The sequence below is a fragment of the Adiantum capillus-veneris genome, chromosome 19 (genome assembly GCF_014529385.1).
Source record: "Adiantum capillus-veneris isolate H3 chromosome 19, ASM1452938v2, whole genome shotgun sequence".
In the NCBI taxonomy this organism is placed as follows: domain Eukaryota; kingdom Viridiplantae; phylum Streptophyta; class Polypodiopsida; order Polypodiales; family Pteridaceae; genus Adiantum; species Adiantum capillus-veneris.
The window spans coordinates 35,069,198-35,096,480 of NC_140949.1; the positions used below are offsets into that span (position 1 = coordinate 35,069,198).

At 46.9% G+C, this 27,283-nt stretch overlaps 1 protein-coding gene across 15 annotated transcripts in view; it reads left to right on the top strand.

Annotated features, from left to right (window-relative positions):
* The window catches only part of LOC147433816 (uncharacterized), a 147,986-nt gene that overhangs the window by 76,681 nt on the left and 44,022 nt on the right, over positions 1-27,283 (top strand). For 14 of the 15 annotated variants that reach the window (XR_015185299.1, XR_015185301.1, XR_015185306.1 and 11 more), the window contains 6 exons: positions 12,174-12,368; positions 12,479-12,730; positions 13,736-13,876; positions 14,026-14,172; positions 14,425-14,556; positions 14,644-14,743. Coding sequence is in view for 3 of the 15 variants with exons in the window: in XM_086490425.1 (XP_086346551.1) it covers positions 12,174-12,368; positions 12,479-12,730; positions 13,736-13,876; positions 14,026-14,172; positions 14,425-14,556; positions 14,644-14,743 (967 nt within the window). In the remaining 12 variants the exon portion in view is untranslated. The remainder of the gene's footprint in view (positions 1-12,173; positions 12,369-12,478; positions 12,731-13,735; positions 13,877-14,025; positions 14,173-14,424; positions 14,557-14,643; positions 14,744-27,283) is intronic. The other variant, XR_015185303.1, reaches the window with a different exon arrangement.

A 27,283-nucleotide genomic window follows, 5' to 3' on the forward strand; every position in this document is an offset into this window, starting at 1 on the left:
GGCATAATAGGTCCTCTGGAAGTATACCTCTGTATTAGTTAGTCTCTATCTCCAACTGGTGAGATGAGGTGCGTAGCTGACCAATAACACATCTAATGCCATGAAATAGGTGGGTTTCCATATACTTGGGGAGTGAGATAAACCCATGATTTGTTTTGTGGAGAAGATGGTCTCAATAAAAAGCCACTTTCGTCCCCAACTTATGTGATGGAGACAGCCAAGCCCTCCTAGTATTTCCAGCTGAGATCATGTTTGATGATCCTGCTAATCTCTGAATGTGTGACCCTCATTAGCCAGTTGTCGTGATGACTCAAGCGCTAGTGCATATCTGTCGTGTTATAGCTCCCCTGTGCTATGAATGAAAGACATTGATCTAGCAAGAGCCTCTACTACGATCGGTGGTACACTCATCTCAATTCTGATAATCTCATTTGTCACTGAGGCTTTCCCCCGGTTCAGCATGGAGATCATGGATACAAGTGTTCTCTCCATCCATCATATATGTGCCCTGATCTACTATGATGATCCAGGCTAGGCCCCCATATCTGCACTCCATAAAGCAGGGTAGAAGTGACCAAAGTGTCAAGTAGCCACAACTTAGTGCATGGATTCTAAAATCGCACCTGTAAACATATCCTCTCTAGTCCTTCTAATGCTGCATATTCCCTCGTCAATCTCACCTCTGTAGCACCTCTCATAGAGAAGGTAGGTCCACTATATACAACACCAAAATTTGTATAAGAGTTTACATACTCCACTATCTCTTGACCTGGGAGAGTCTCCCCATCATGGTTGTTGTAGGCCTCTCTTGAAGAGGTGGTTGTAGCCCTATGGACAGTTTCACTAACTAATAGAAGGATCTTTTTCTCGGAAAAAAAAAAATACAACAAAGTCTAGGTCCTTCTCTCCAACAAGGGCTAGCTCCAACATCCAATCTGGTTTCCCCCTATGGCCATCAAAATTACCTGCCACCTTTTCTCAATACACCTACTGTCCAAGGTATGTCAAGTACGTTTCCGTCTCAAAATTTTTATACCCATGCTCCTTCAGCCCCTCAGAGCCTCTACACCTCAGCCTCCAACTCCATGCAGCAACAAGAGCAGAGACCACCTTGTCCCCCGTTTCGTCCGTCTAATAGGCCCATCTTATGCTACAGATGTGGAGAATATGGGCATTACCAAAGTAAGTGTCCTGTACCCTGAAGGGTCTCCTCCTTGCCGACATTGTCCGGACCACTATAGTAAGGATTGTCCCAAGCAAAGGGCATCCTCATCTTCAGGCCCAACTCAGAACCAACAAGAATTCACATTCCCGAAGATCAATGTGATTGCAGTGCACACCACCCCTCAACCACCTCACCTGCTACTCATACAGTTCGGCCACAAGTGGGGGAGCCCTCAAGCGTACTCACTCGGGCACAAAGAGCAGCTCTTGGTCTCAGCTTGCCAACAGGTTCATCTCGTCCATCTCCACTTCCACAACCTGACCAAACTGAAGAGCCCTTCATTGGTGCTAAGAGTAAGCCAGTCTGGACATTGATGGAACCTTCTTAGAAGCAGTGGTTGACTTGGAACAGGTCAGAGTTCCAGAGGAAGCCTAGGTTAAAGGAGCTAAGTCCACAGCGGAAGCAATCCTGAAGAATACCTTTCAACAAGTGTCCCTTTATGAGATGCTCCGGTTAGATGCAACCCTCAAAAGTGATACCCTCTCGGTCATTCAGTCTGTGTACCCGGGTGCAGGGCCTAGTGGCGGGCACCTCCTTGTATAGCCCTCAGAGTCTTACATGATTTCTTATCCAGCCGCTCCCCTCACCGACTACAAAAGTCCTCATCTCACTGTGTCTATTCTTGGGCATCAATTCTTGGGCGTCATAGTTGATGGTGGATCTGGGATCAATCTGATGCCAGAGTTTACTATGTTGGCTTAGGTCTGTAGCCTACCTGCCCCGCTCCGTTCAGTGTTACATTGGCTGACCAGAGGACAGTCTATCCGGTGGGCATAGTAGACAAGGTGCCTCTGACGGTACAAGACTTTACATTTAGCTTGGATTTTGTGGTGGTCAGTCTTCCCCAGGTGGAGGGAGGATTTTGCCCACTCAAAAACACTCTATTATGTCTGTGTCTGAAGACTTACCCTTCGAGGAGCTTCCACCAGGATGGTTACAAGAGGAGTATGCGGAGTTTCCAATCGATCACACACCAGCCCATGATGTCTCCAAGCTCCAAGAGGCAGCTCACTTTTCATCTTCCGAGGCATCCTCTCCAGTTACACCTCCTGACCCGGTCAACTTGGGCGACCCTGACAACCCTCAGCACGTCCTCTTGGCAGCTTGGTTATGGGAGCATCCCGTGTTACTCGATCAGGTAGTTTCTTTTATACACTCTTTTAAAGATGTTTTTGCTTGGTCCTAGAAGGATTTGGAAGGGATCCCACCAGAATTGGGTGTCCATACTATCCCTCTGGTTGAAGGGGCTAAGCCTGTCAGAGGCCGAGCTTACAAGCTCAACCCAAAGTATGTAGAGGCTGTCAAGTCAGAGCTCGAAAAAATGCAAGAGGTAGGGATCATTGTACCTGTGGAGCATTGTACCTGTGGAGCACTCTGAGTGGTTATCACCCATGGTGATAGCACCTAAGAAGCAGTCCAATAAAATCCGTGTGTGCGTAGATTACCGCGCTCTGAACAAGGTAACTATCCCAGATGGTCTTCCCACACCTTTCACTCAGCGAGTGCTAGAAGATGTAGCAGGGCATGTATTGTACAGTTTCATGGATGGGTTCAGTGGATACAATCAGTTGGACATCCACCCAGGTGATCAGATTAAAACGGCTTTCATGACTCCCTGGGGTATTTTTATCTACACTAGAATGTCGTTTGGGTTGAAAAATGCTCCACCTTTCTTCAATCGAGCAGTATATCTCATATTTTGTCCTTTACTTACGGATCATCTTCGCATCTTCATGGATGATTTTTCGACCTTCTCAGGTGCTCAATGTTCAACCCCAGTGGAAAATCTAGAGGAGCACCTCGCTCAGCTCTGTGTTGTCTTCCTCAGGTGCAAAGAGGCATACCTAAAGCTCAATCCTAACAAATGTCATTTTTTGGTCACTGAGGGCACACTTCTAGGCCATGTGGTGTATGCCAAAGGTTTAGCGCCTGACCCAGAGAAGATCGTGGCCATCTTGAAGTTACCACCTCCCATCAACCCGGAAGGTGTTTAGAGCTTTGTAGGCCACACAGGTTATCATCGCAGGTTTATACGCATGTATGCACAGGTGGCTCAACCACTGACCCGACTCACCAGTGTTACTGTTCCCTTTCAATGGTCCAATGCAAAGGCTGAAGCATTTGCGTACCTCAAAAAACGCCTCACTGAAGCGCCTATTCTAGTGGCTCCCGATTAGTCTCTTCCTTTTCACGTGCATATTGATGCCAGTCAACTGGCTGTGGGTGCTGTGCTGACTCAACCTAGTAAGGAGTACAACTTGGATCACCCTGTTCATTATGCAAGTCGCCTGCTCACCAAGGCAGAGCGCAACTATAGCACCACAGAAAGGGAAGGTTGGGCCATTGTGTATGCTTTATAAAAATTTCACCGTTATTTATTAGGAGTCCATTTCATAGTTATTACTGATCACCATGCCCTGCGCTATCTGCTTACTAAGCCGCAAGTTGCAGGTCGAGTATGGCGATGGCTACTCTTATTTCAAGAGTTTGCTTTCGAAGTGGTACTCAAGCCAGGCAAACATCATGTCCTTGCTGACCACCTCTCTCGCATTCACACAGTTGAAGAAGCAACAGGGGTTGCAGATGACTTTCTAGATAGCAGTCTTTTTAAGGTGGATACCACTCCGAAATGGTATGGCAATGTATTGCATTTGCTATCCACTGGCCTGTAACCTGATAATGCGTCTCCATTACAAAAGAGAAGATTTATTTTAAAGTCGAGGCCATTCACTCTAATTGGGAGCCAACTCTACAAATCCGGGCCAGATGGTGTTCTGAGACGGTGTGTCTCCCCTCATGAAGTTGAGAATATTCTGGAGGATGCTCACAGTGGTCCCATTGGTGGCCACTACCCTGGTCACATTACAGCCCAGAAGATTCTACAGAGTGGTCTATGGTGGCCCTACGTTTTTCGAGATGGAATTTCCTATGTAAAAGTATGTGATGTGTGTCAACGCTGTGGACCTAAACCAAGCAAGCAGTCCAACCGTCCTCTACAGGTCTCTATGGCATGGCTGCCATTTGAGAGATGGGGCATAGATTTTGTGGGGTCCAATTGCTCCCCCGGCCCAACCAGGTAACGGGAAGTATCTGCTGGTGGCTACAGATTATGCAACCAAGTGGGCTGAGGTGCTGGCAACAACTGATTGTAATGGCAATACTGTAGTCAAGTTTCTATATGAAAATATTTTGTGCAGGTTTGGCTGTCCCCTGGAGATCACCAGTGATAGGGACAGTCACTTTGTTAATGAACCGATTTCAACCTTGCTCGCCAGCTACAAGATTTTTCACCGTAAGTCTTGTTCCTATTACGCTAGAGCAAATGGACAGGCAGAGAGTAGGTTCTGATAGCCCTTCTGCGGAAAGCATGTCATCTACATCCGACGTCTTGGGCTCAAGCTATCCACAGCACTCTTTGGGCTTACCGCACTTCTTTCAAAGCCACAACCAACCACACCCCATTTCAGTTAGCCTTCAGGTTGGAAGCAATAGCACCCTTTGAATTCAACTCAGGATCTCCAAAGGTAGGCAGTCTCCGTGCCAATGTTGGTTTGGGGTCTACCTCTGTATCTCGTCTCGCCCTATTGGAAGAAAGCCGCGTTTGGCTTCTCAGGCTCTTGAGGTAGAGCAGCTTCGTCGCAAGGCGTGGCATGATCGCCACCTCAGAAAGCCAAAAATTATGCAAGGATCATTGGTGCTTCTGTATCAAGCTAGATATCAAAAAAAAGCAAAGAAGTTGGTTCCAACTTGGCAAGGTCCATTCATGGTACTGGAAATTTTGCCACAAGGAGCGATCGAGCTTGTAACTTTGGACGGTGTTCCCTTGGCGCCGGTAAATGGCTGCAGAATCAAGTGCTATTATCCCTCTGAGTAAACAGTCTACAGCCGTTTCGTTAGTAATTGTTATGCCTCTTGAGTATAGGTTCCTAATCTTCCATCTTTTTTCTTTCCATTACCTTTCTGCCAGAGCCGGCGTTATGTTAATGCCTCTGCACCTCTCAGTCTCTGCTATGTATGTAGGAGTCTCCACATTCCCTCCTGAAAAAATACTTTCTCTCCACTATAGAATTGGGGTACTTGTTTGGTCTTGAACTTCTCTAAATCCAATTATTCTATAAGGCTTTCTATCATCTGTATTGTTCGAAGCTTTTATTGGGGTGTTTCTAGTTGAACTCCTCAGCTAGATATGTATTGTCTCCTGTGCTAATTTCCTATGAGGTAAAACTCTCTTCATCTCTCTCTTCTTCTGAGTGTAACGCGCGTGGGGCATTGGGAGATGTTTATAAGTTCTCACTCTTCTTTCTGTAGGAATAACTGTTTCTCTAGTCTCCTAATTTGCCTTGCAGTTCTTACATACACCTCTACTACCCCTAAGACCCCCCGGACATCCTCCTAGGCCTTACTGCTTTGCACCTATTTACTACCCCTGGCCCTTCTGCATAGTACCCTCGCCTTATCTCCCCTCGTCCCCTCTACTCTCACCCCTACCCTCTAATTTCCCTCGCCCCTCACCAATCCCTCCCTCACCCCTACCCTCAATCCCTCGCCCTATCTAATTCCCCCTCGCCCCTATCTAATTTGCCCTCGCCCTTACTACTCACAGCATCTCCCCCCTGGCCCCTATCTAATTCCCCTCGCCCCTACTACTCACAACATCTTCCCCCTCTCGCCCCTAACTAATTCCTCTCGCCCCTATCCAACCAATCTCCCCCTCTCGCCCCTAACTAATCCCCCTCCCCCCTACTCAAATAATCTCCCCCTCGCGCCCCTAACTAATCCCCCTCGCCCCTACCGACCCAATTTTCCCCTCTCACCCTTACCTAGCCCCCTCGCCCCTATCTAAATCCCCCTCGCCCCTCACCACCCCTCCCTCGCCCTACCTCCCCTCCCCCCGTCCCCTCTACTCTCGCCCCTACCCTAAGCCCCCTCGCCCTACCCTCAATCCCCTCACCCCTCATCACCCCTCCCCTCGTCGCCTCTCTAATACCTCTCGCCCCTATCCTAAGCCCCCTCATCCCTACCCTAATCCCCCTTGCCACTACCCTCATCCCCTCTCTGCTATCGCCCCTACCCTAACCCCACCCCCTCGTCCCTCCCTACAGTCTATCGCCCACCCTCTTCCTTCCTACAATAAACGAGTTGCAGCGTATCCCATCAAGTTGCAGCGCTACACGTTCAGCTTCTATCCTCATCTTTTCAGGCAGGACCTATTTCAGGAATCTCCGACTCGCTTTTCAGGTTTGCAATTCTAAGGATACAACACACAGTGAATTCAAGAACAATTCACATGGTTGGTACAAGCAAGCAAGCTAGGAAGAAAGCCTTATCTTGACAGAGACCCACTGAAACATCTTGAAGTTTTGCACAGGAAGAAGACGTGGAAACCTCCAGCCATGACCTCACCGATCTATCCTCCACTGATCATAGTGATGAGAGTTACAAAGCGTCTGACTCCGGCTCTGCCTCTGACTCTGACTCAAAGTCTTCTAGCCAACAGGAAGATGATGCACAAGAAGATGATGTGAACGACAAAAAGAAGAAGGCCAACACTCAGGTGCTCAGCCATCAAATCCCTCGGCCTCCTTCCTCCAAAACTCAAACCAAATTCACTTTGAACTTCCATCTGTAGCAGCCTTATCCGTCTTCTTAAGAAGTTTTTTATCAAAAGACTGTCAGCATTAGCAGAGGCCGATCTACCTATTGATATTCCCATGGATATGGTGCATGAGGCTCTCAAGCTTTTTCCCAAAGTAAGAGGACACCCACTGACAGCTACACGCATTGGTCACGCTTTGGGAATGACAAACTTTCTTGCAGTAAAACCGGCTACAAGAACCTACTTACAACTTTCGAAAGATGTGACCATTGAAGCATGCAAAGAGCTACTTAGTACTAGTCATGCTGACTATGCAAGAAATAAAAAGCTTTGGGCCATTTTCAAGCACTACTTTTTTGTCAGAGCTGCTTAAGTAAGCAAGGGCAGATGTGACGTGCCTACTATGTTCTCTCACTACGATGGCCTATACTGCCTCATCAACACCATCCCGTGTGGCTTTCATCAAATTCTATTTACCTCCTTACAATCGCCGGCAAAAAGATTCAGAGCTGAGCTCAGGTACAATCTGTGCAATCTAGCTTTCAGTGCTTTACAGCTCCCATGTTGGCCTGGGTCATTAACATACATGTTAGCCCCAGGGATGTGGATACGGATATGAGGAGTAAAAGCTCTAAGGCAAAAGGAAAAGCTATTGAACAAAGAATGAATCTACGTGGGAAACCGAAGAAAAAGAGGGCGAAAGTGGTGAAGGACACAGTAGAATCTTTAGTATCACTGCCATTTTCGGAAAGCCAGCAGCCTCGAATGAAGCAACCTGTTTGACGTTCCTCGCATACTCCCACTACTTGTTCGATGGTAAGTTGAGGCGCTGCAGATCACACTATGCATGTCATAGCTGTGGCTTCTACAGTGTGTGTTCCTCCCTCTACTGCTGCTATTTTTACTCCTACCACAGTGGCTAGCTCCCAAGCCCTAGTTGGAGTTGCTTCTTCTCCTATGCTTAGTCTTGCTGCAGCCACTACAACCGTCTCTACTTCACCAGAGAGGCATGCTCCCAGTCCACCACGAGCAGTGCCACTTGCCACTCTAGTGCCACCATCAGTACTACTTGCCAGCTCTCTCCCGCCTGACACTGTTACTGGATCTTCCACAATTTTCGGACTCTACATCATTGTTTCGCCTATTTGAGGATATATTGCAAGGGTCCAAGCAAGCCATTGCTACCATTGAGCTTGGAGCAGGGCGGTTGGCAGCTACACACCACCGTCATGCAGCTACTTACGCAGCTATGGAGGGATCTCTGCAAGTCGCTGAGAGCCCCATTGCCGATCGGGATGCTACTATTTTTGCACTACAATAGGCCTTGAAGTTAAAGTCTCAAATGATTAATGACCTTCAAGCTCAGGTACAAGGATTTAGAGGACTGCTCTTACATGAAAATAGGGCAACCCAGCCTACGATGATGGGTATGGGGGATGGATGGACTGGAGCAGGTACACCAGTGCAGAATGCAGCAATAGGTCCTTCTCAGCAATTTATGGGACTCTACCCACAGACTCCAGTTCAGTACTACACTCAACAGTATCCTCAGGGGTTTCAATCGGCACCATTGTCTCAGACGCAGACGCAGAATGTTCCTTGCTGCGACGATATTGCTGGAGCACACAGCCATGGATGTGTTACTCGACGTCCTCAGTACACTACAGGACAGGTGCTACCCTCTGCCCAACAGCAGGTGGCTGGCCCCTTCCCAGGCGGCCCAATTACGGACAGGAGAGCCCACATACAACAGGGTACCACCATTGATTTGATGGCTCCACCTTCAGAGATTGATGCTTCGGGTGGTGTGGCGACTAATCTTTCTCTTGGGTGACTGCAAGGCAGTTTTTTCACCATGACAGTGCAGTGCAATAGTGGTTTCTTTTGCGTCGATTAGCAATTTCAGTTGTTTCTCTCACCGAGACGGTGAGCGGTCTTGTGGTGGGCAACCTGTAGCAGGCTACAGTGTCACTTTCACAAGACACACAATTAGTATAGTTGGTATGGTCTGGTTCACACTGGATGGACTCTCTGGCCAGGGCAGTGATACGTGGCAGGGATACGGACGGTGGGCTAGTGGACATCGTGGCCAGGTCACCACCAGTTTGGATAGACTTAGATGGCTGACATTTATGAGCCGTTGGTGGCTCTTTATGATTGTACATGTGAGTAGTAGTTGTTGGGTCGGGATTATCATCTTCTTGATATATGGTCCAACATCGTCGGCTAGAGTAGCGAGTCTATACACACAGCACGTCTGCACTATCCTTGCACATCTGAGCCTCGACACCCCATTGTACGTGTGAGTTCTGGGCTGGAGCTGAGTGTGTTGCCACGCCAAAGTCTGTATCGGTTCTTTGAGATAGTCGAGTTCATATGTTCTGGTCTATTGCTGTTGCTGTGTCTCTGTGTTGATCAGATATTATCTATTGTTTCCTTTGTTTTCATGCTGTTTTGAGTGAGATGTCATGCACATTGCACTGAGGAGCACCCACTGTAGAGAGCACGACACACTATTCGCGCTACAAAGTGCTCTCATTTTTGGCACGCCCAGTGGGACCTCAAGTGAAGTCTCACTCTCTGTTGAGGTACAAATCGAGGAGCTAGCTGGTTTTACCTAGCTTCGCCTACTTTGCCTTGCACTGTTGCTGTGTCTCTGTGTTGATCAGCTGTTATCTATTGTTTCCGTACGTACTGAACCGTATTGTACGGATGTACGGTATGAAACCTATCCGTATGTACTGAACCGTATTGTACGGATGTACGGTATGGATAGAATCCGTACGTATGTACGGAGTCAACCTTGCCGGAAAACGGCTCAAGTATCTCGTGCCAAATCAAGTACTAACCTTTATAGAGCAAGGAAGGTGTTTCTACTGTGGTGAGAAAGGACACATGAAGACCCAATGTCCTGTTCAGCAGCATTGGCAGGAACAAGCATCTTCGAAGAAGGAATGATCGAAGAAGGAACCTATTATGAGCGTGTCTCTAGCTAGAATAGGGCGAGAGGAGGCGCTCACAATATAGAAGAGCTTGGAACTTGATTATAAACTTAATCTTGATTGGAAGACTTAATGCTTGATTAGCAGAACTTATACAAGACTTGATATTTGATTAAGGAAACTTGATACAAGACTTGTATTACAAGATTGAAGTACAATTCAAGACTTGATAACAAGAATAAGACTCGAATACAAGACAAGAACTGGAAGAGGACTTACCTTGTAGGAGCCTCACAATTGGTGTCGAGAAGACTGAGGGTCTTGTAGCCCAAGACCTCTATTTATATTAGAGCTTAAGGAGGTTAAGAACCTTCTAGGTTCTTCCTCAAGCTTAAGGAGGTTAAGAACCTTCTAGGTTCTTCCTCAAGCTTAAGGAGGTTAAGAATCTTTTAGGTTCTCATAAGCTTTTGCATGTGTGAAATTTACACTATAGCGAGGTCGCCGCCATCCCAGTTTTTTAAAGAGTTGCTTTCTTCTTTAAGAAGTCTCGAGTATCTCCTAGGGAAATGAAAAATGAGTGCTCTTTCCTTAGAACTTCCTTCCCCACCATTTCCTTCCTTCCCCACTCTCCATGCATATGTGTGTGTTTCTTCAGAAATGCCCATGCGTTTCAAGAGTTCTTTCACATTTCAAATGTCCTTAAGGTTTGTAACATGCAAGTGAAGGCTCTAGTCTTCCTCTACTGCTCTTCCTCAATGGTCATATTGAAAATGGTGGTTGTCGGTGTAGCTTCAGCCATCTTGGCTTTTCCCTTCTTTGCAACCTCAATCCACTCTTCAGCTTGAGCAACCTTCTTTTGCGTTTTGGTGAGGACATACACCCATGAAGAGGTTGTCCTTGACTTCTGCTCTTCCTCTTCTTGGAGAGTTTTCACGTATTCTTTGATCTTCTCGAGCTCCTCAATCACCGAGGGCTGAATTTCTCCCTTGTTTCCAGGAATACTTTAACAAGATGCAAGTTCTTCCTTAAGTTCTTCAATCAATGTATCTTTTGCACTTCTGCGTTTTTCCTTATTTGATTTCCACGACAGCAGCAATAGCATCATCTAACCTTTTTTGCATCACAGCTTCCATTACCCGCACCTCTGCCCTCACAATAGCTCGCATCTCCCCTTTCATACTTACCGAGCATCTCTTTGTCCAACTCTTTCCTCATATGTGCATACATAGCATTTCTATAATTCTCCACAGTTGCATACATCTCTTTCTCAATGTCTCCCTCATAAGGTTCAACTCCTTCTTAATCATCACCTGTATCTTCTCAAATATCAGGTCATCCTTTACCCTGGATACTTTCCCTGCTCTAAGAGAACCGGGTGACAATGTGCTATCCCGACTTTTCCTTTGGCGGGGTTTGATATGCATCTGGATCTCCGATATTGTCTGGTTGGTCCATCATCTGTGTGTGTCACATTACTACAGGTCCAGGTGCTGAAACTATCGCACACGAGACTTGCTGCTGTTGCTGCCCTGCGCCTGCGTGGCCAGCTCTACCTGCGAACCCTATTGTACCTGCACGCCCCACTTCACTCGTCAACTTTACTGCACCTGCGTGCCCAGCTGCACTTGCACACCGTCACCTTTGTGATCTGCAGCACCTGATGCAGCTGCTGACACACTTGCAGAACCTAACGCAGCTGCTAACGCACGTGCAGCACCTGATGAATCTGCTGACGCTCCTGTACCCACCATTGAAACCCTGTGCACCCTTCGCTGCTTCACCTTCGCTGTCGCCCCTTGCACCTATCATGTATCCTTTTTTTCTTCTAGTAATGCAATGGTATCAGAGTAGGTGTTAGACAGGGAGGCTGCCTTCTTTTTTGCCAGCTCGATTGAGGATGCAGATGGCATGAATTGTATTTCAGTCTTGGGCCTTTCACTTGTTTTTCTTGGGACTCAGGACTTGGAGAGATTCTATCCACTTACCTCTTGGGGAGTGAAAGAGGCTACAGAAGCCTTGGGGATATCAGAGTGTATTTTGACCTCTTGGCTGCAGGATTACTTAGGTTCCAAGCTGCTGTTACTCAATCCCTTGATTGTGTCAAGAGATCCAGTATAGAGAGATGTGGTTTTGTGATTGTGATATTGTGTTATTTAGTAGGCTGGTGAGGTGTTCCACCTGGGAGTTTAAGTTGGACACTTATTTGTTGCAATGCTTGGGCCAAAAAAGAGTCTTGGCAGCAATTTCAAGCCCGGATTCTTCCCATTCTTATTTTGTTGCATGTTCAGTGTTGTAACCTCATACTTGTGTAATTATTTGCTGGAGTTTTCCCCTCCAGTTTATGTGTATCAAGGAAGATGGTGAGGAGTTTCAGAGTTTTAATCACTTACTTTTGCTGGTGGTGGTTCAGATGGCCAAGGATGCATTGCTATCATGGTGGGACAGCATGGCCTGGAAAAGGCGAGCATTGCAGTTGGAACGCTTGCTTGCCTCTAGACGCCAGCACACTCTCTTGGTCATTGCTTTTCATTGTTGGATGCATTCAACCTTTGAAAATCTCTTGATTACAAATGCAAAAGTTCAAAATGATCTCATGGAGGCAAAGGTAAAGTTTCTTTCTTGAAGAGTTACCGGAAAATTGTGCTTTCTTTCTTCATTGTGCTCTAGTTAGAACTTTTTTTCCTTGTTTAGAACTGAGATTTTAACTTTGCATAGGCACTGTTTGAGGAACAGAAGCATCAAACAACTGCAGTAGATGTTGAAAACCTACAACTTATTGACCGACTGCATACAATGTCTTCTGAGATTGCCTATCTCAAGATGACAATAGCTGAGAAGGAAAAGCAAGAGGATGAGCTGCATCGTGCTTTAGAAGATGGAGCGTTTATAGAGAGTTCAATGAGAGGCGAACTTGAACAACAGCACATTCGCATTGAAGAGCTTGAACTGAACATCTTAAGTCTACAGGTTAATGCTCAGCTAAAACACTTAAAAAACATCATTGTAATTAAGAAAGTGAATCATTCATATATTGGAATAGATTAAACATGACATAAAAAACTGGAGCATGAAAGTGGAATTCACTAACTTTCTGGGGTGCTAGTGCTCGTAGAGTACTCTTAAGTATTGCATGAAATGAACTGGCATAATAAATGAAAATAGAGCGCACTGCGAAGCTAGGGCCACATTATGTAGCTGTGGGTTATTGCAACAGCATTAAGGGCTATCAAAGTGGATAAGGCAAGGATGTTAAGTAGCAACGGAGTAAGCAATACGGCTACCATTACAACCATCAAGGAGAGCAGCGAAAATTTCCTCTCATTAAGAGCATCTTCCCCAACATCTTTCACTCGGAAGGTTACACTTGTAGAATTTATCGACACCAGTAAAGCTTCACATCACATTGTTAATCCAAATAACCACTTATCACAAATCATAGCTGACAATGCTTTCTTTCGATCTTTCACTCTTGAGAAAGTGAAAATTTTTAATGTAGATCCACCATCCTTGAAGTCCTTGGGCTGAACCTTAGCTAAATTATGCCATAAGGTGTCAAAAGATCAGGTTCTAGTACATTTGGCAACCACTTAATCGTTCCTTTAAGAGTCCAGAAGATGTGAACCCTTTCAGTAGTCTTCTTTCGTTTATACAGACACTCTTACCGAAGACAAGTACCTATTGGCTTTCCTGGAATTCTAGCTTAAGCTTCATGTTTGAAATGTGAAAGATTTGCTTCTGTATTTACGCCTATCATTTTCATTGTCGTAGATGTTTTGTACTTTTGCATCAAACCTTCACGTTTAGAGATTAATTAACTTTATTGAGTGTCCTGAAATACTCGTTAGGTTTCATGTTCAAATACTATAGACTATTACTATTTCTCCATATAAGCTTGTCATGTTTCAATTTCAAACGTTGTGATTCACTTCTGTATTGAAACTGTCATCCTTAGAGGGGAATATGGTAATGCAGAAAAAACTCCAATCAAAAAATGCTGAAGATACTGCTGAAGAGGTGCACCATACACTTGAGATTCAAAATATGGAGCAAGCAGTAAATGAATTGCAAATTCAACTTGCAGAAAAGACATCTCAGCTTAAGTCATATGAAAAGGTGAGGATGGTACTACCATAGAATTTGCTGTCTGTATTTATGTAGGTTAATTTTTGTATATGAAAAAATGAGGATGGTACTACCATAGAACTTGCTGTCTGTAATCTGTATTTGATGTAGGTTAATTTTTGCACATCAAAATTTTGCAGGCTCTGAAGGAGACTGCAGAAAAACTTGAGGGTGCCTCTGATGAGTCCCAAGAAAAATTGAGCAGTGCTTTCAAGATAGCGAGCTCATTAAGAAAATTACTCGAAGATCGTGAGAATCAGTATGCCAATTTGGAAGGAAGCTGCAGGGTGTGTACTTGTTTAATTCATATCCTTATCTCTAATCAATTGTTGTTCAGCCAACCATTGCCCAGAAAATGGGAAAATGATTTGTACAGCCACAACATGTGCATATTGTTCAATAAACATGCGTGGTTTCACTGTCTGTCAAATTATTTTGTTAATCTACCTTCTCTGAGGAACAGTAGAAAAAATGTTTTTTTGGGCCAATCATGTTATTCATGAGATAGTTTTGTCAAACTTTTGGTGGCTGTTATGCAGAGAAAGGAACTGGAGCTGGAGGAGCTTCAAAGAAAGCTTGCTGCTGCCAACAATTCGTTTAGTGAAACTGTGGAGGCTCGCGATGCTCGTATTCAGGAGCTTGAGAGCATGCTTACTCAAAAGCACAATGAAGTAAAAATCTTCTGCTCCTGCCCTGTTTGTAATTGTCTTCTGAAACGCAAACTCAGTTGAGCTCAAATCCAAACTTTTGGAACACAGATACATGAGACTCAACAAGAAATGCAAGATCTTCAATTAGCTCTTGATGCAAAGGACAACCTTGTGAAAAAATTGGAGTATGAGATTAAATTGAAAGCAGGCAAGTGAGGTTTACTGTTTGTTTTTCCTGGACTATAAGCCTAGTCATGATCTTTCTGCCATTGTGTATCCAACCATTCATATATGCATTGCCATGTCCTTTAGCAGGATCTTATGTTTGCGAAGTATGTAACTTTTGAAAAGTATGGACATTATGAAATTGTTTATCCTTCTTTGACCCCTCTGTGCAAGTAGGCTGGTGCTGCTCCAGGCCTCTCCGCAGCTGCTCCTAGGAGCGGAGCAGATTCACAGTGGCATTCTAGCTCTAAGCCGTTGAAGCAAAAACTCCTTCCAGGGCTCCTCCCCTGGAAGCAATCCTCTGACAACAAACTTCCCAAGAAGGGCTTTGCTCTGTTGTGTTGGGTCTATGATCCCCAACCCCCCCTAAGAACAAGGTAAAGTGATGACCTGCCAGGCCACTTTGGCCCGCGCTATCTGAGTGTCGCGTCCTGACCAAAGGAAATTCCTGATCAGCCTCTCTACCTAGCTGATACAGGAACTCGAAAAGATCCAACAAGATGTAATGTACCACATAGTAGCCAACAACACCTGGGAGGCCACTACAACTCTGCCTGCCAGAGAAAGTCGTGCTGACTCCAATGTAACAGCTTCCTCATGATGGACAGGAGGAGGGGAGCAATCTGCTGCTCAGGAAACAAGTCCAAGCCAACCTGACAGCCCAAGTATCGAACTGAAGTCCTGGGGGGATCCATCTGAAACCCCCACCTGGCAGCCAATCAAGCGTAGGAGCACTGCCAACCGAGAAAGCCATTGTCTTTCTCCAATTGATCAGTGCGCCTGATGCACAACAAAAAGTCTCAACCGCATGCTCACACCTGTGTAGGTTGGCCTCCTGGCCCTTCAAGTACAGAGCTGAGTCATCTGCAAACTCAGCATCCAATAGCTCGTCGCCCCGAATAGGGAGCGCTAAGCCACGTAAACCAACCCGCGATGAAACCAAAAATGTGCTCATCGCCTCAGCATAGAACAGAAAGAGAAAGGAGGCAAGACGGCAATCTTGCCAGGCCGAATGTGTGAGCATGAAACGATCTCCTCTACCACCTGCCAAAAGCACCTGACTGCGTGCACGTCTGTAAAGAGCTGACACACCTCTGAGAAGCCCATCCTACGTAGAGTGCCCTCCAAAAAGTCCCAGTCAACTCTATCGTAGGCCTTCTCAAAATCGAGAAGAAGAATCACCAGATCCTCAGCGCGGTCCCATGTATATTGCTCTCTAGAAGTGACTGAATCCTCAAACTCAGAGCCTTGGCAAGAATTTTGTAGGCTGAGTTGAGGATGGTGATGGGCTACCACTGCCGAATCTCATCCAAGGAGCCACCCTCCTTGGGAATGAGGTATATCAAGCCCTCACTCATGCTGCCAGGCATCTCTCCTGTGTGTAGGATGTACTGAAAAGCGTTGCAGAGATCTGAGCCAAGCAAGTCCCAGTACTCTAAGAAAGAACTGGGAGTCAAACCAGCCTCACCTGGACAGCTACCTATAGTGAGGAAAAGGTGTCGTGCTCTCTAGAGTGGGCGCTCCTCAGTGCAATATGCATGAAACCTCACTCCAACAGAAGAAACATCACAGAGGAACATGACTCACACACAGAAGCGAAATATGACTCAAAACACAACTGCAGACTCGACTCAATGGAACTCGACAAGCTCAAAGAACCATTCAACTCTGGCTGGCAGCACACAGCTCCAAGCTCAGGACTCGAGGTACAATGGGGGTGTCGAGGCTCCAATGTGCAGGGAGAGTGCCAGTGGCGTGAGAACTCTAGACCCAGGACTCGAGACTAGACGCTAAACCATACCGAAGTGGATAATGATGCGTACCCACGACTAGAACCAACCACTCATATGTATCTGCTAAGAGCCACCAACAGCTGACAGATATCCCAATCCAGCTAAGCCTATCTTCTAACTGAGGTGGTGGTGATCTGGCCACGGTGTCCAGTGGACGACCATCCGTAATACTTGCCATGTGTCACTGCCCAGGCGAGAGTCCACTCAGTGTGAACTCAAGCCCAACTGCAACTAATTGCTATTCCCATGCCAGTGACACTGTAGCCTTGCTACACTACCACGAGGAAGTGCTCTAAGGGCCGCGTGGAGCTCCTCTAGCTGAAGAGGCATCTCAAGCCTCTGGCGCATCTCCTCCGTCACAAGACAAGGCATCTATGCCCAAACCTGCTCTTGCATGCATCTTGACGCTCTGACTAAGGCTCTGCTGACAACAGGTCACGGTAAAAGTAAGTAGCAACTACCCGCATGTCCTTTGGCTCTGAAGAAACTGACTGTCAGGCCTCCTCAACTGGCTGACACTGGCGTGCGCATGTCGGGGTCCCATTGTCTCAAAGAAAGTCCCTCACTCTGTCACCCACCTAGGTCCACTGAGATGCCTGTCGATGGAAAGCAAACTCATGGCGCCTCTCCTCTGTGCTGGCAAACTCTTGGCGAGCCTGCTGCAACTACTCCTGCATCCTCTACAAGGAAGCAACGCCCTGTCAGAGACGCTGCTCCTCTCTCTCTCTTGCTGCAGCCAGACGGGCCGTAGAGTCTAGACCCATGAAGAAAGAGCCGACTAAGCTGAGCAAGTCCAAAGGCCACTCTGTCAACAGGAGAATCCTGCATGTTTAAGCCCTCTGTCCAAAGAGCCATCACTCGCTCTCTGAGCACAGAGTCCAGCAAGACCCTCTCAGGGATGCGTAGCATCATGCTCCCCCTCCTCTGTCTATGTGTCACTGTGAGAACCACTAGTGCATGTTCCAAAAAAGATGTCCCAGCCAGAATGCAAATTGTTCCACCAAGTCACAGAAGTGGTCAATAGTATAGAAGCGATCTATCCGAGATAGATTCACTCCTCCCACTGTGCGGTCCGAACGAGAGAAGGCCAGGCTGTCTAGGGGCCTCACAAAGCCAGAGTGATGCCACACATCTGAAACCCGCAAAGTCATACATAGCCTCTCCCAAGCTGCCAACTCAACTCCATGCACAGTAGTATGGCTACCTCCAATCCTGTCAGAGGGGTCCTCCAACCTGTTGAAGTCACCCCCAATGCACCATTGCTCTGCCTGCCGCAGAGACTCTACAATGTGAGACCAAAACTCTGCACGTGCACTCGCCACATTGGACGCATAGATGTTCAGGAAGCCCAAGAGGCAACCCTGAACCTGCATGGTAATCCACTGAGCCCTGCCAAGCACAATAATATCTAAGTCCACAATGGCCTGTTGCCAAGAGTCCGCAATAGTCATACATACCCCTCCCTGGATGCCACCAGGTCCAAATGCAACTGACCAGAATGTCTCATACCACCCACGCAAAAGCTGACCACATCGTCTAATGTAGCTCTCACACAGATGATGCTCTTGTAGCATAAGAAGTCAATCTCTCCTCCCACAAGGCATCACTGAAGCTCCTGACATAGTTGGCCCCTCTGGCGCTGATACTAGGGCCCACCTAATCAATGCACATTCCATGAGACGATCCTTATGGAGAGCGAGAGAGAACTGATGCTGCAGCAGCAGCTAACTGTGCTATCTTCGAGGCTGGCGTGGATGGGGAATAATCCGCATCCGAGCGTCCCCGAGATAGGCGTGACTGCAAAGAGTGTCTAGCCCAAGCCCAAGAAGAATGAGCCGTGTGCAAGGCAACCTCCTCTGTCCAAGAGTCCTCATGTATGTGTACATAGCCTGTCGGGCTCTGCGTGTCAGCAAAGAAGTGAACCACAATGTGTCTACATCCTGCCGAGTCTGGAGGTGTCATTGAAAACTCGGCCAACGGCCGCAAAGTCTGAACCAAGTCTATAACCCCTAGGTCTCCCATGTGATGAGAGAACTCGAGGGCCTGTGCTTGCAGCCACTCCAACAGGAGTCCAAAGTTCGCTCAGGCTGGTCCTTGCCGCATAGGGGAAAAGAGAAGCCAACCGCTGAGTCCACAGCCTCTATCCCTCTAGCTGCAAGGAACAGGACATGAACTCTGAAGCAAGCTGCCTCAAAGTCTGGTGAGGAGTCGCCGAGAAACCGTGTAAAGTCGTAGGCAGAGAAATCCCAACGACGACGAATGTAGAAGCTCGTCAGTCCACGAGGAACTGCTGCAAAGGGGGACGTCTGCACTAGAAGTGGGGTTCGCAAGAACGGTTGTCCCTCTCTCACCAAGTGACTTGTGGCAAAAGCGCTGCCAAGAGATCTCTTAGCAACCGAGGATGGTCCTGCCCCACCCCTTGGGTCGGCTGGGGGGGGGGGAGGAGCGGGAGGAGATATGGAAGCAGGGAGGCTAGCGGGAGAAGGAGGAGAGGGGGGGCGAGGAGCGGCAGAGGGAGGAGGGCGAGGTGGGGAGGCGGAGGGGGAGGGGCTGTTGGAGGTGAGGTTGAGGTGGAGGTAGCAGCAAGACCACTCCAAAGTGTGTACCTGCAAAATCTGGCCAACAGAATCTTCTTTACTCATTGCCAGAGACTTTATATTTGATCTCACGAAGACTCAAAGTAGGCATGATGGCATCTAAACTATTGTGGATAGATTCAACAAGCCGGCTCGCTTTGTTCCAATAAAGAAGACAATCCAAGCTGACCATATATCTAAGTTGGTCTTTGCACAGATTTTTAGATATCACCGGATGCAATTGGATAGAGACCCAGGGTGATCACTTTTGTTTTGGCAGGCATTGTGTGAAAATTTACGTACGACACTCAAGTTTTCTTGCCATTTCATACACAAAACATTGGTCGATTAAAGATTATCAATTCAGTTGTTATCTCTGATGATGTCACGTGACACATCCCAACCCTATGTGTCCGTGGACAAGATACACCACAGTAGGGTTCAGTCAGTCCAGTCAGTTTAGATTAGTAGTGATCTGACACTTTTGTGAGTCTATTCGTAGACCGTGCATGCCCAGTCACTTAGCATAGATGCATATCCTCTGGTTGCACACAGCATGATCATCGAAATTCCCATCAGAATCCATTAGCATCAGTTAGGGGAATTTTCCAGTGCATTTAGCCTATTTTCCTATTCATTGGTTATTTTCACTTATTATTTTTAAGTGACTTTTCCAACAAAAGTAGGTAGGGCAATTTTGCTAAGTTAATATATAAGCAAACCAAAGTTCACACTTTCTGGCAGAAGAGGCAGCAGGAGCACCTTGCTCAATAGGCAACTTCTCAGCAAGACCAACCCCCTTATGACCCTGCGCCATCCTCCCACTCCCCTTAGCGTTTTCAATCCACAGCAAAACCTCAGCTTCATTAGCGTTTCCAGCCTTGGAATACCTGCAGATCCCAGCGTTTTCAAAAACCCAAAAAACGCAGAAAACCCTAAAAACGCAAAAAACCCTAAAAAAAACCAGCGTTTTTGGATCAGAAATTCAGCAGTCGAAACGCAGGTTTTCAGCCTTAGCAAAGGTAGCAGATCAGCCCAAAAAGGTTGCAGATGGTTCCCCATTTTCAGCCATAAGAACACAACCCAAAACAGTCATTTTCAGCCACCGAAACAGTCCCAGAAATTCAGCATCAAGAAGATCCCAGATTTCAGCCATCAAGTCGTCGTCATCGGCATAGTCCCATTGCATCGGTCCATTGCATACGCATTGTACACCTTTGTGCAATCAAAGTAGACCACTCTCGCCGACGAGAATGGGGCCTTCGGAGGAGGGTTTTACAACCTCTCGGGTGTCGTATCTCTTCTCTCTCCTTCTCTTTGTCTCATTCACTGGCGCGCACAATATCCACTCACTTTGTTCGTGATCATAGCACTCTCCATAAGACGGAAAGCTCTCTCTTTCCCTAAGAACTAAAAGGAACCTTGAGCAATAAAGATCACTAATCTTGAAAAAATACAACATTCATTGTGCTGCACCTAACATTGGTATCAGATATCAATTCAGTTGTTGTCTCTGATGATAACCTCAAGAGGGATATGTATTTTCCACTGGTGAAGTTGGCCTAGGACAACTCGGTTCACACATCTACTAGGAGGCACTTTTTGAGATAGTCGAGGATGGCAAGAAGGTTTCGCCTATCTTGTGCACCATCAGGCAAATCATTTTGTTGAGGATCTTGCTAGGTTTTTTGCAAAGGGTAAGAAGGCTTTACAGAAGTCTGAAGATGGGCATGTGGAGCAGCTAATGTTGCCATATCATTGGAGGATGCGCGACACATTACATGGGAGTCTTTTACGACCTTAAAGAAACAAGTGCCACAAGATAATGGTGCCTAAGGAGCAACCAAAGGTAGAGGAGTCAACATGAGCAGATCTGGGCACATAAGGAAAGGAAAGTGAAGGGAAAGCTAGTCCGCTAAAGGAAGTTCAGAAATTGCCTTGTATTGGATGCCAAGTGAATGGAGGACTTGCCAAAAACTCCTCACTCCCCTAGAATTGTGAATAGCGTCGACTGATTGTGTATTTGACATTTTCGGGGTACAAAGCTAACGGTATTCTGCCTAGTGACTTCTATATATGTACATAAAAGTGGTCAAATTTTACTGTTTGATTGAGTGTCTGAGAGGTAAAATGTCTTCAGCATTTTGTCTCTATTCCGATGCGGTGATGATGATGATTCTAGTGCATTCGAGTCATATGTACAAAGGTCAGTGCGGCCTTGGATGTGATGACTAGATACATCCAATACAAGTGGGACATCTTCAATACAGTGTGGTATTGATGTGAACTATTAATGAATGTTATCCAAACTTGTGTATGGATTAGGTTATGTTGCTCATGAAAGAGTCTCGGTGCCTCTCTGGAATCCTGACTCAAGAATAGGTGATAGATGTCCTGCTGAAGCTATGCTCGAAAGGCCTTCTTCCGCGTCACCTGGCATCGGAAGATAGTCCGTGACCGTCTATGAGTAATCTCCCTGGTAGCTACCTCTCACTGTAACCGTGCTCAAGTCTCCCTACACTCATCATCATACCAACTATTTTAGGGCATAGTCCCAATACGAGGTGTACGTTGCCCAGGAGTGATGAAAGGCGTCTGCTGCTGCTGCTGTTGTGTGTGGATGGCATCATTGAGCATACAAGTCAACTCTGTAAGAGGTATATAAAGTTCTGCAACTGCTAATGCTCTGTAGATCCTAGATGCATATATCGGTTGTCTATCTCTATAGAAATGATATATGGGGTGACCCTATCTCCGTATAGCCCTTAGCTGTGTAACATACTGACAATCTAACAAAAAAGATATGTATGCATGGTTTGTTACATTCCAGTAGGGCTCAGCGATACTGCTAAATCTAGTCCTAGCATTGACATTTCCAACCAAAAATACATCTCCCTGTCTAGAGTATTCCATGATCTCCTCATCCATAATCACATATGGTGATTTCCCTCTTGGGGATGCATATCTAGAGGTAGCAGGTGCGAAATAACAAATGGAAAGGAATAAGGGGGGAAGGTTCTCTGTTTTCACTGTGACCCACATGTATTGTGCATGCTCGTCCCTCTGTAATACATGAATGATAGTGTGAAATCCCTCTCTATATAACACAGTGAGTCCTCCTGATCCTCTGCTCTCTGTACTCATGCGTGCTCCACTTTTGAGAGCTGACTCCCACCTATATCTGTAACTATGGGCAAGATCCCCTGCTGACAATGGTGGGTCTGGGTCTAAAAAACAATATCTTGTTCTCTAAATGTCTCCTCAAAGACTCCCGCATCTAGTCATAGCACTCCATTGCAGTTCCAAACTGACATCTATAAACTGGTCTCATAGGTCATGCATCATAATGAAACCCTCTTCTCCGATATGATCACCCTACCATACCTGTAGACTGCCCACTTTCCGGCCTCCCTTCCTCTAAAATGTGTGGCATACACTTCCTCATAAGTGTCATCTCAGTGATCGTCAAGTCATCTTCCAAAATACCTTCTCCCCCCATCACCGCCGGTCCTCCTCTAGAGTAATTTTTTATTAGGGTGGTACGGAGTCTCTTTTTGCTTCCTCACCACATCTATCCATTTCATGTTGTTCACTACATCTGTCCATGCTTTCTTCCCCTCCCCCTTGTTCACTACATCTGTCCATGCTTTCTTCCTCTCCTCCATGTTTGATTTTAGGGACAAGATCTCTGTCTGGATTTCTGGTGTTCCCACAAACTCTCCCTCCTCCCTTGCAACCTTTTCAATATCTGTTGTTTTGCTCGTCAAGATTTCAGCTTTGAGTCGATTAATGATCTCACCCTTCCCTTTGACTAGTTCCTTTAGTAGGGATATCTCATCGTTTGTCTCCTTGAGCATTTCTGTCCACCTACTCTCCATTTGCATCTTCCGTACATCCATTCTCTTATCAATCCACACTTGCATCTTTATTTCTGCGTTTGAGATCAGATCCCCTATAGCCTGCTTCCCCTTCATCGAAGAATATTGAGCCATGATGCTCGTTGATTTACATTTTCAAACGACATCTTGTGCCACAAATCCCCTCCCTTACACAAAAGCCTCAGAATGCATACATCGATGTCCCCCTGCTTAGAGAGACCTGCCACCCTAAACCTATTTTGCTGCTTTCTTCCTCACATTGGGTTGCCCATCATCACACCTCATTGCCTTTAATCTGTTGGCGTGGTTTAATGGTAACGAAGCTGTTGTAAGACCTTAGTCGGCCCCAATGTCATATCAAACTTACCCGATCGAAGTTGGAATTTCCACACCTTTGCACCTTACTTTGCGAGAGAAATTGAAATTGAAATTGAAATGTTATATTAACATCTTCAAAAGGCCAAAAAGTGACCTATGAGACCAGAAAGTTACAATGTGCTGGATCTGATACAAATTCAGAGTAACAAAAATAACAACAATAACAACATAACAAAACAAAATAAAAATATTATGGAAACCTAGGCCGCTCGATGTGAACTAAGCAACTGGCTGGGATAGCTAAATAGCTAAATCACAGGAGATCCAACATCGGTTGCTGGCGGATCTAATCAATCTCCTCCATGGTCAGTAGTCTGACCGGGCATTGTGCATGCCTGGCCAAAGTGATCCGAATCTTCTGATGCAGCCTCCGTCAATGTTGTGTAGTCCTCTGCAGTCGTGGGCGTCGGGATCTCCCCAGCTCAAACGCTCGGTCAATCAGTGTGCCTCTCGTGTTGTGGTAGTAACTCCTCTGGCTGTCCAGTGTCTGTTCTAAAGAGGCTGTGATCCGTCTCTGAGATTGGCTAGCCTCTCCTCTCATCAGGCCTCCCTGTGTCTGTGCAGCTCGACCAAAAACAAACCCAGGCATCTGTGATCTTCGTACCCCATGACTTTGGAGAGTGGTCCAAAACCCTCTTTGAACAAGCAATGGAAGCGGCTTCGTATCTCGTAGTAGACGGGGCAGCGGCATGTGTAGTGCAACTCTGTCTCAGGCTCCATGTCACACAAGGGGCATGTCCTGGCCTTTGCTGGTACTCCGCTGTATTTCCCAGTCTCAATCCGCAGCTAGTGTGAAGATGTGCGTATCTGGCCAATAGCACATCGTATCCCATGAGACAGGTGGGTGTCCATGTATTTGGGTCTTGTCACAAAACCGTTCTCCATAAGCTGGAGAAGATGCTCTCTGTAGAAAGCCATCTTCGTGCCCAGCTCATGTGCTGGTTGTATCCATGTCCTCCTGGTGTCTAGCTTAGTCAAGTCCTGGCGGATGAGACGGTGATCTCGGATTGTGTTAGAGTGAGAGATGGTGCTTCCAGTGACTACTGGAAGGGTGGCAATCTGTCTGTTGAACCCATGTGCCTGAAACCATGATGCCATTTCCCCGTACGAGCATGATGTATCTCCCTGCATGGCTAACTGTCGAGAGGACTCAAGTGCAAGGCGGGCATATCTGTCTCTAGGAAGTTCCCATATGCGGTGTATGAAGGAGACTGATCTGGTGAGCGCCTCAACCACCGGTGGGGGGGGCCGCTATCTCTGCTCGGATAATGGCACGTGGTACTGAAGCCTTGGCTCTAATGAGCCGCGAGATCATAGAGACCAGAGGTTTCTCCATGTCCCCCTATCCATCAGTGCGACCCGACCTCCTCTGATGATCTAAAGAAGGTCCCCATATCTCAGCTTCATAGAGCAATGCAGAAGCCACCAAAGTGTCAAAGAGACAGAGCTTCGTCCGAGGCTCCTGAAATTGAACCTGTGAATACATCCTCTCCAATCTTCCCAATGCTGCATGGGCTCTAGTCAAATCTGGTCTCTGCTGCCCTCCTTAATAAAAATGCTGGTCTGCTAAAAACCACTCCAAGGTAAGTGTAAGCATCTGTATACTCCACCGTCTTCTGGCCGTATGTGAATGTAGGTGCTGACCTCCTGATCAACTGTGGGGTGGTATTAAACACCATAACCTTGGTTTTACCAAGGTTGACAGACAAACCACTTTCATGGGCAAACCTATGCAAAGCATCCAAATGACGTTGCATCCCCTCCGGGGAGTCGGAGTCGGAGTCGGAGACGGAGAGAGAGAGAGAGAGAGAGAGAGAGAGAGAGAGAGAGAGAGAGAAATGAAATGTTATATTAATGTCTTCAAAAGGCCATAGTGACCTATGAGACCAGAAAGTTATAGGGTGGTGGATCTAATACAAAGTCAGAGTAACAAAATAACAACAAAGATATATACTATGGGATCCTAGACTGGTCGATGTGAGCTAAGCAAAAACTAAGCAAAAATGGGTTGACTCACAAGAGATCTAGCATCGGTCGTTGGCGAATCTCATCAATTTCCTCCATGGTTAGTAGTCTGACTGGACGTCGTGCATGCCTGGCCAGCGTACTCCGAATCGTCTGACGTAGCCTCTGTCGATGCTGTGTAGTCCTCCGCAGTCGTGGGCGCCTGGATTTCCCCAGTTCAATCGCTCAGTCGATTAGTGTGCCTCTGGTGTGAGACGAGGGGGAGATTTGCTGTGGGAGTGGCTCTTGCGGCTGTCCCGTGTCTGCTCTGAAGAAGTCTGTGATCCGTCTTTGAGACTGGCTAGCCTCGCCATTCATCAGGCTATCTCTGTGTTTGCGCAGCTCGAGCAAGAACAAACCCAGGCATCTCTGATCTTTGTATCCCACAACTCTTGAGAGTGGTCCAAAACCCTCTCTGAACAAGCAATGGAAGCGGCCTCGTATCTCATAGTAGACGGGGCAGCGGCATGTATAATGCAGCTCTGTCTCAGGTTCCATGTCACACAAGGGGCATGTCCTGGCCTCTGCTGGTACTCCGCTATATCTCCCAGTCTCAATCCGCAGCTCGTGAGAAGATGTGCGTAACTGGCCAATAGCACATCGTATCCCATGAGACAAGTGGGTATCCATGTATCTGGGTCTCGTCACAAAACCATCTGCCGTAAGCTAGAGAAGGTGGTCTTTGTAGAAAGCCATCTTCGTGCCCAATTCCTGCGCTGGTTGTATCCATGTCCTTTTGGTGTCTAGCTGGGTCAGGTCTTGGCGGATGAGCTTGGTGATCTCTGACTGTGTAAGAGTGAGAGATGGTGCATCCAATGAGTACTGGAATGGTGGCAGCCTGTCTATGCTGAACCCATGTGCCTGAAACCATGATGTCATCTCCCCATACCAGCATGTTGTATCTCCTTGTATGGCTAACTGTCGAGAGGACTCAAGAGCTATGCGAGCATATCTATCTCTAGGGAGTTCCCATGTGCGGTTTATGAAGGAGACTGATCTGGTGAGCGCCTCCACCTCTAGTGGGGGGGCCGCTAGCTTTGCTCGGATGATGGCCCGTGGTATTGATGCCTTGGCTCTAATGAGCCGCGAGATCATAGAGACGAGAGGTTTCTCCATGTTCCCCCATCCCTCTGTGCGACCCGGCCTCCCGCGGTGATCCAATGAAGGTCCCCGTATCTCAGCTCCATAGAGCAATGCTGAAGCCACCAAAGCGTCAAAGAGCCAGAGCTTTGTCCGGGGCTCCTGAAACTGAACCTGCGAACACATCTTCTCCAATCTACCCAATGCTGCGTGGGCTCTAGTCAGTCTGGTCTCTGCTGCTCTTCTGAGTGAAAATGCAGGTCCGCTAAAAACCACTCCAAGGTAAGTGTAAGCATCTGTGTACTCCACAGTCTCCTGGCCGTATGTGAATGTAGGTGCTGACCTCCTGATCCACTGTGGGGTGGTATTAAACACCATAACCTTGGTTTTACCAAGGTTGACAGACAACCCACTTTCGTGGGCAATCGTATGCAAAGCATCCAATTGACGTTGCATTTCCTCTGGGGATTCGGAGATCAACACTATATCATCAGCATATAACAGAAGTGGGATCCATGTCCCTGCCAACTGTGCACCTCTATCCCCATCGCTCTCAATGTAGTAAGAGACCTCATCCACATACATACCAAAAAGAGTAGGAGAGAGCGGGCAGCCCTACTTCACCCCAATAGTGGAGTGAACCGGTGTAGAAAGTCCCTCCGGGGTGCGTACATGCCCTACTACTGATCTGTACAATGCCATGATCCCCCAAATGAGCTCTGTGGGTAGTCCCATTTCTTGTAATGTGCGCATCAATCTTGCTCTGGGTACTGTGTCAAAAGCTTTGCGGAAGTCCACAAAGCTACAATATATC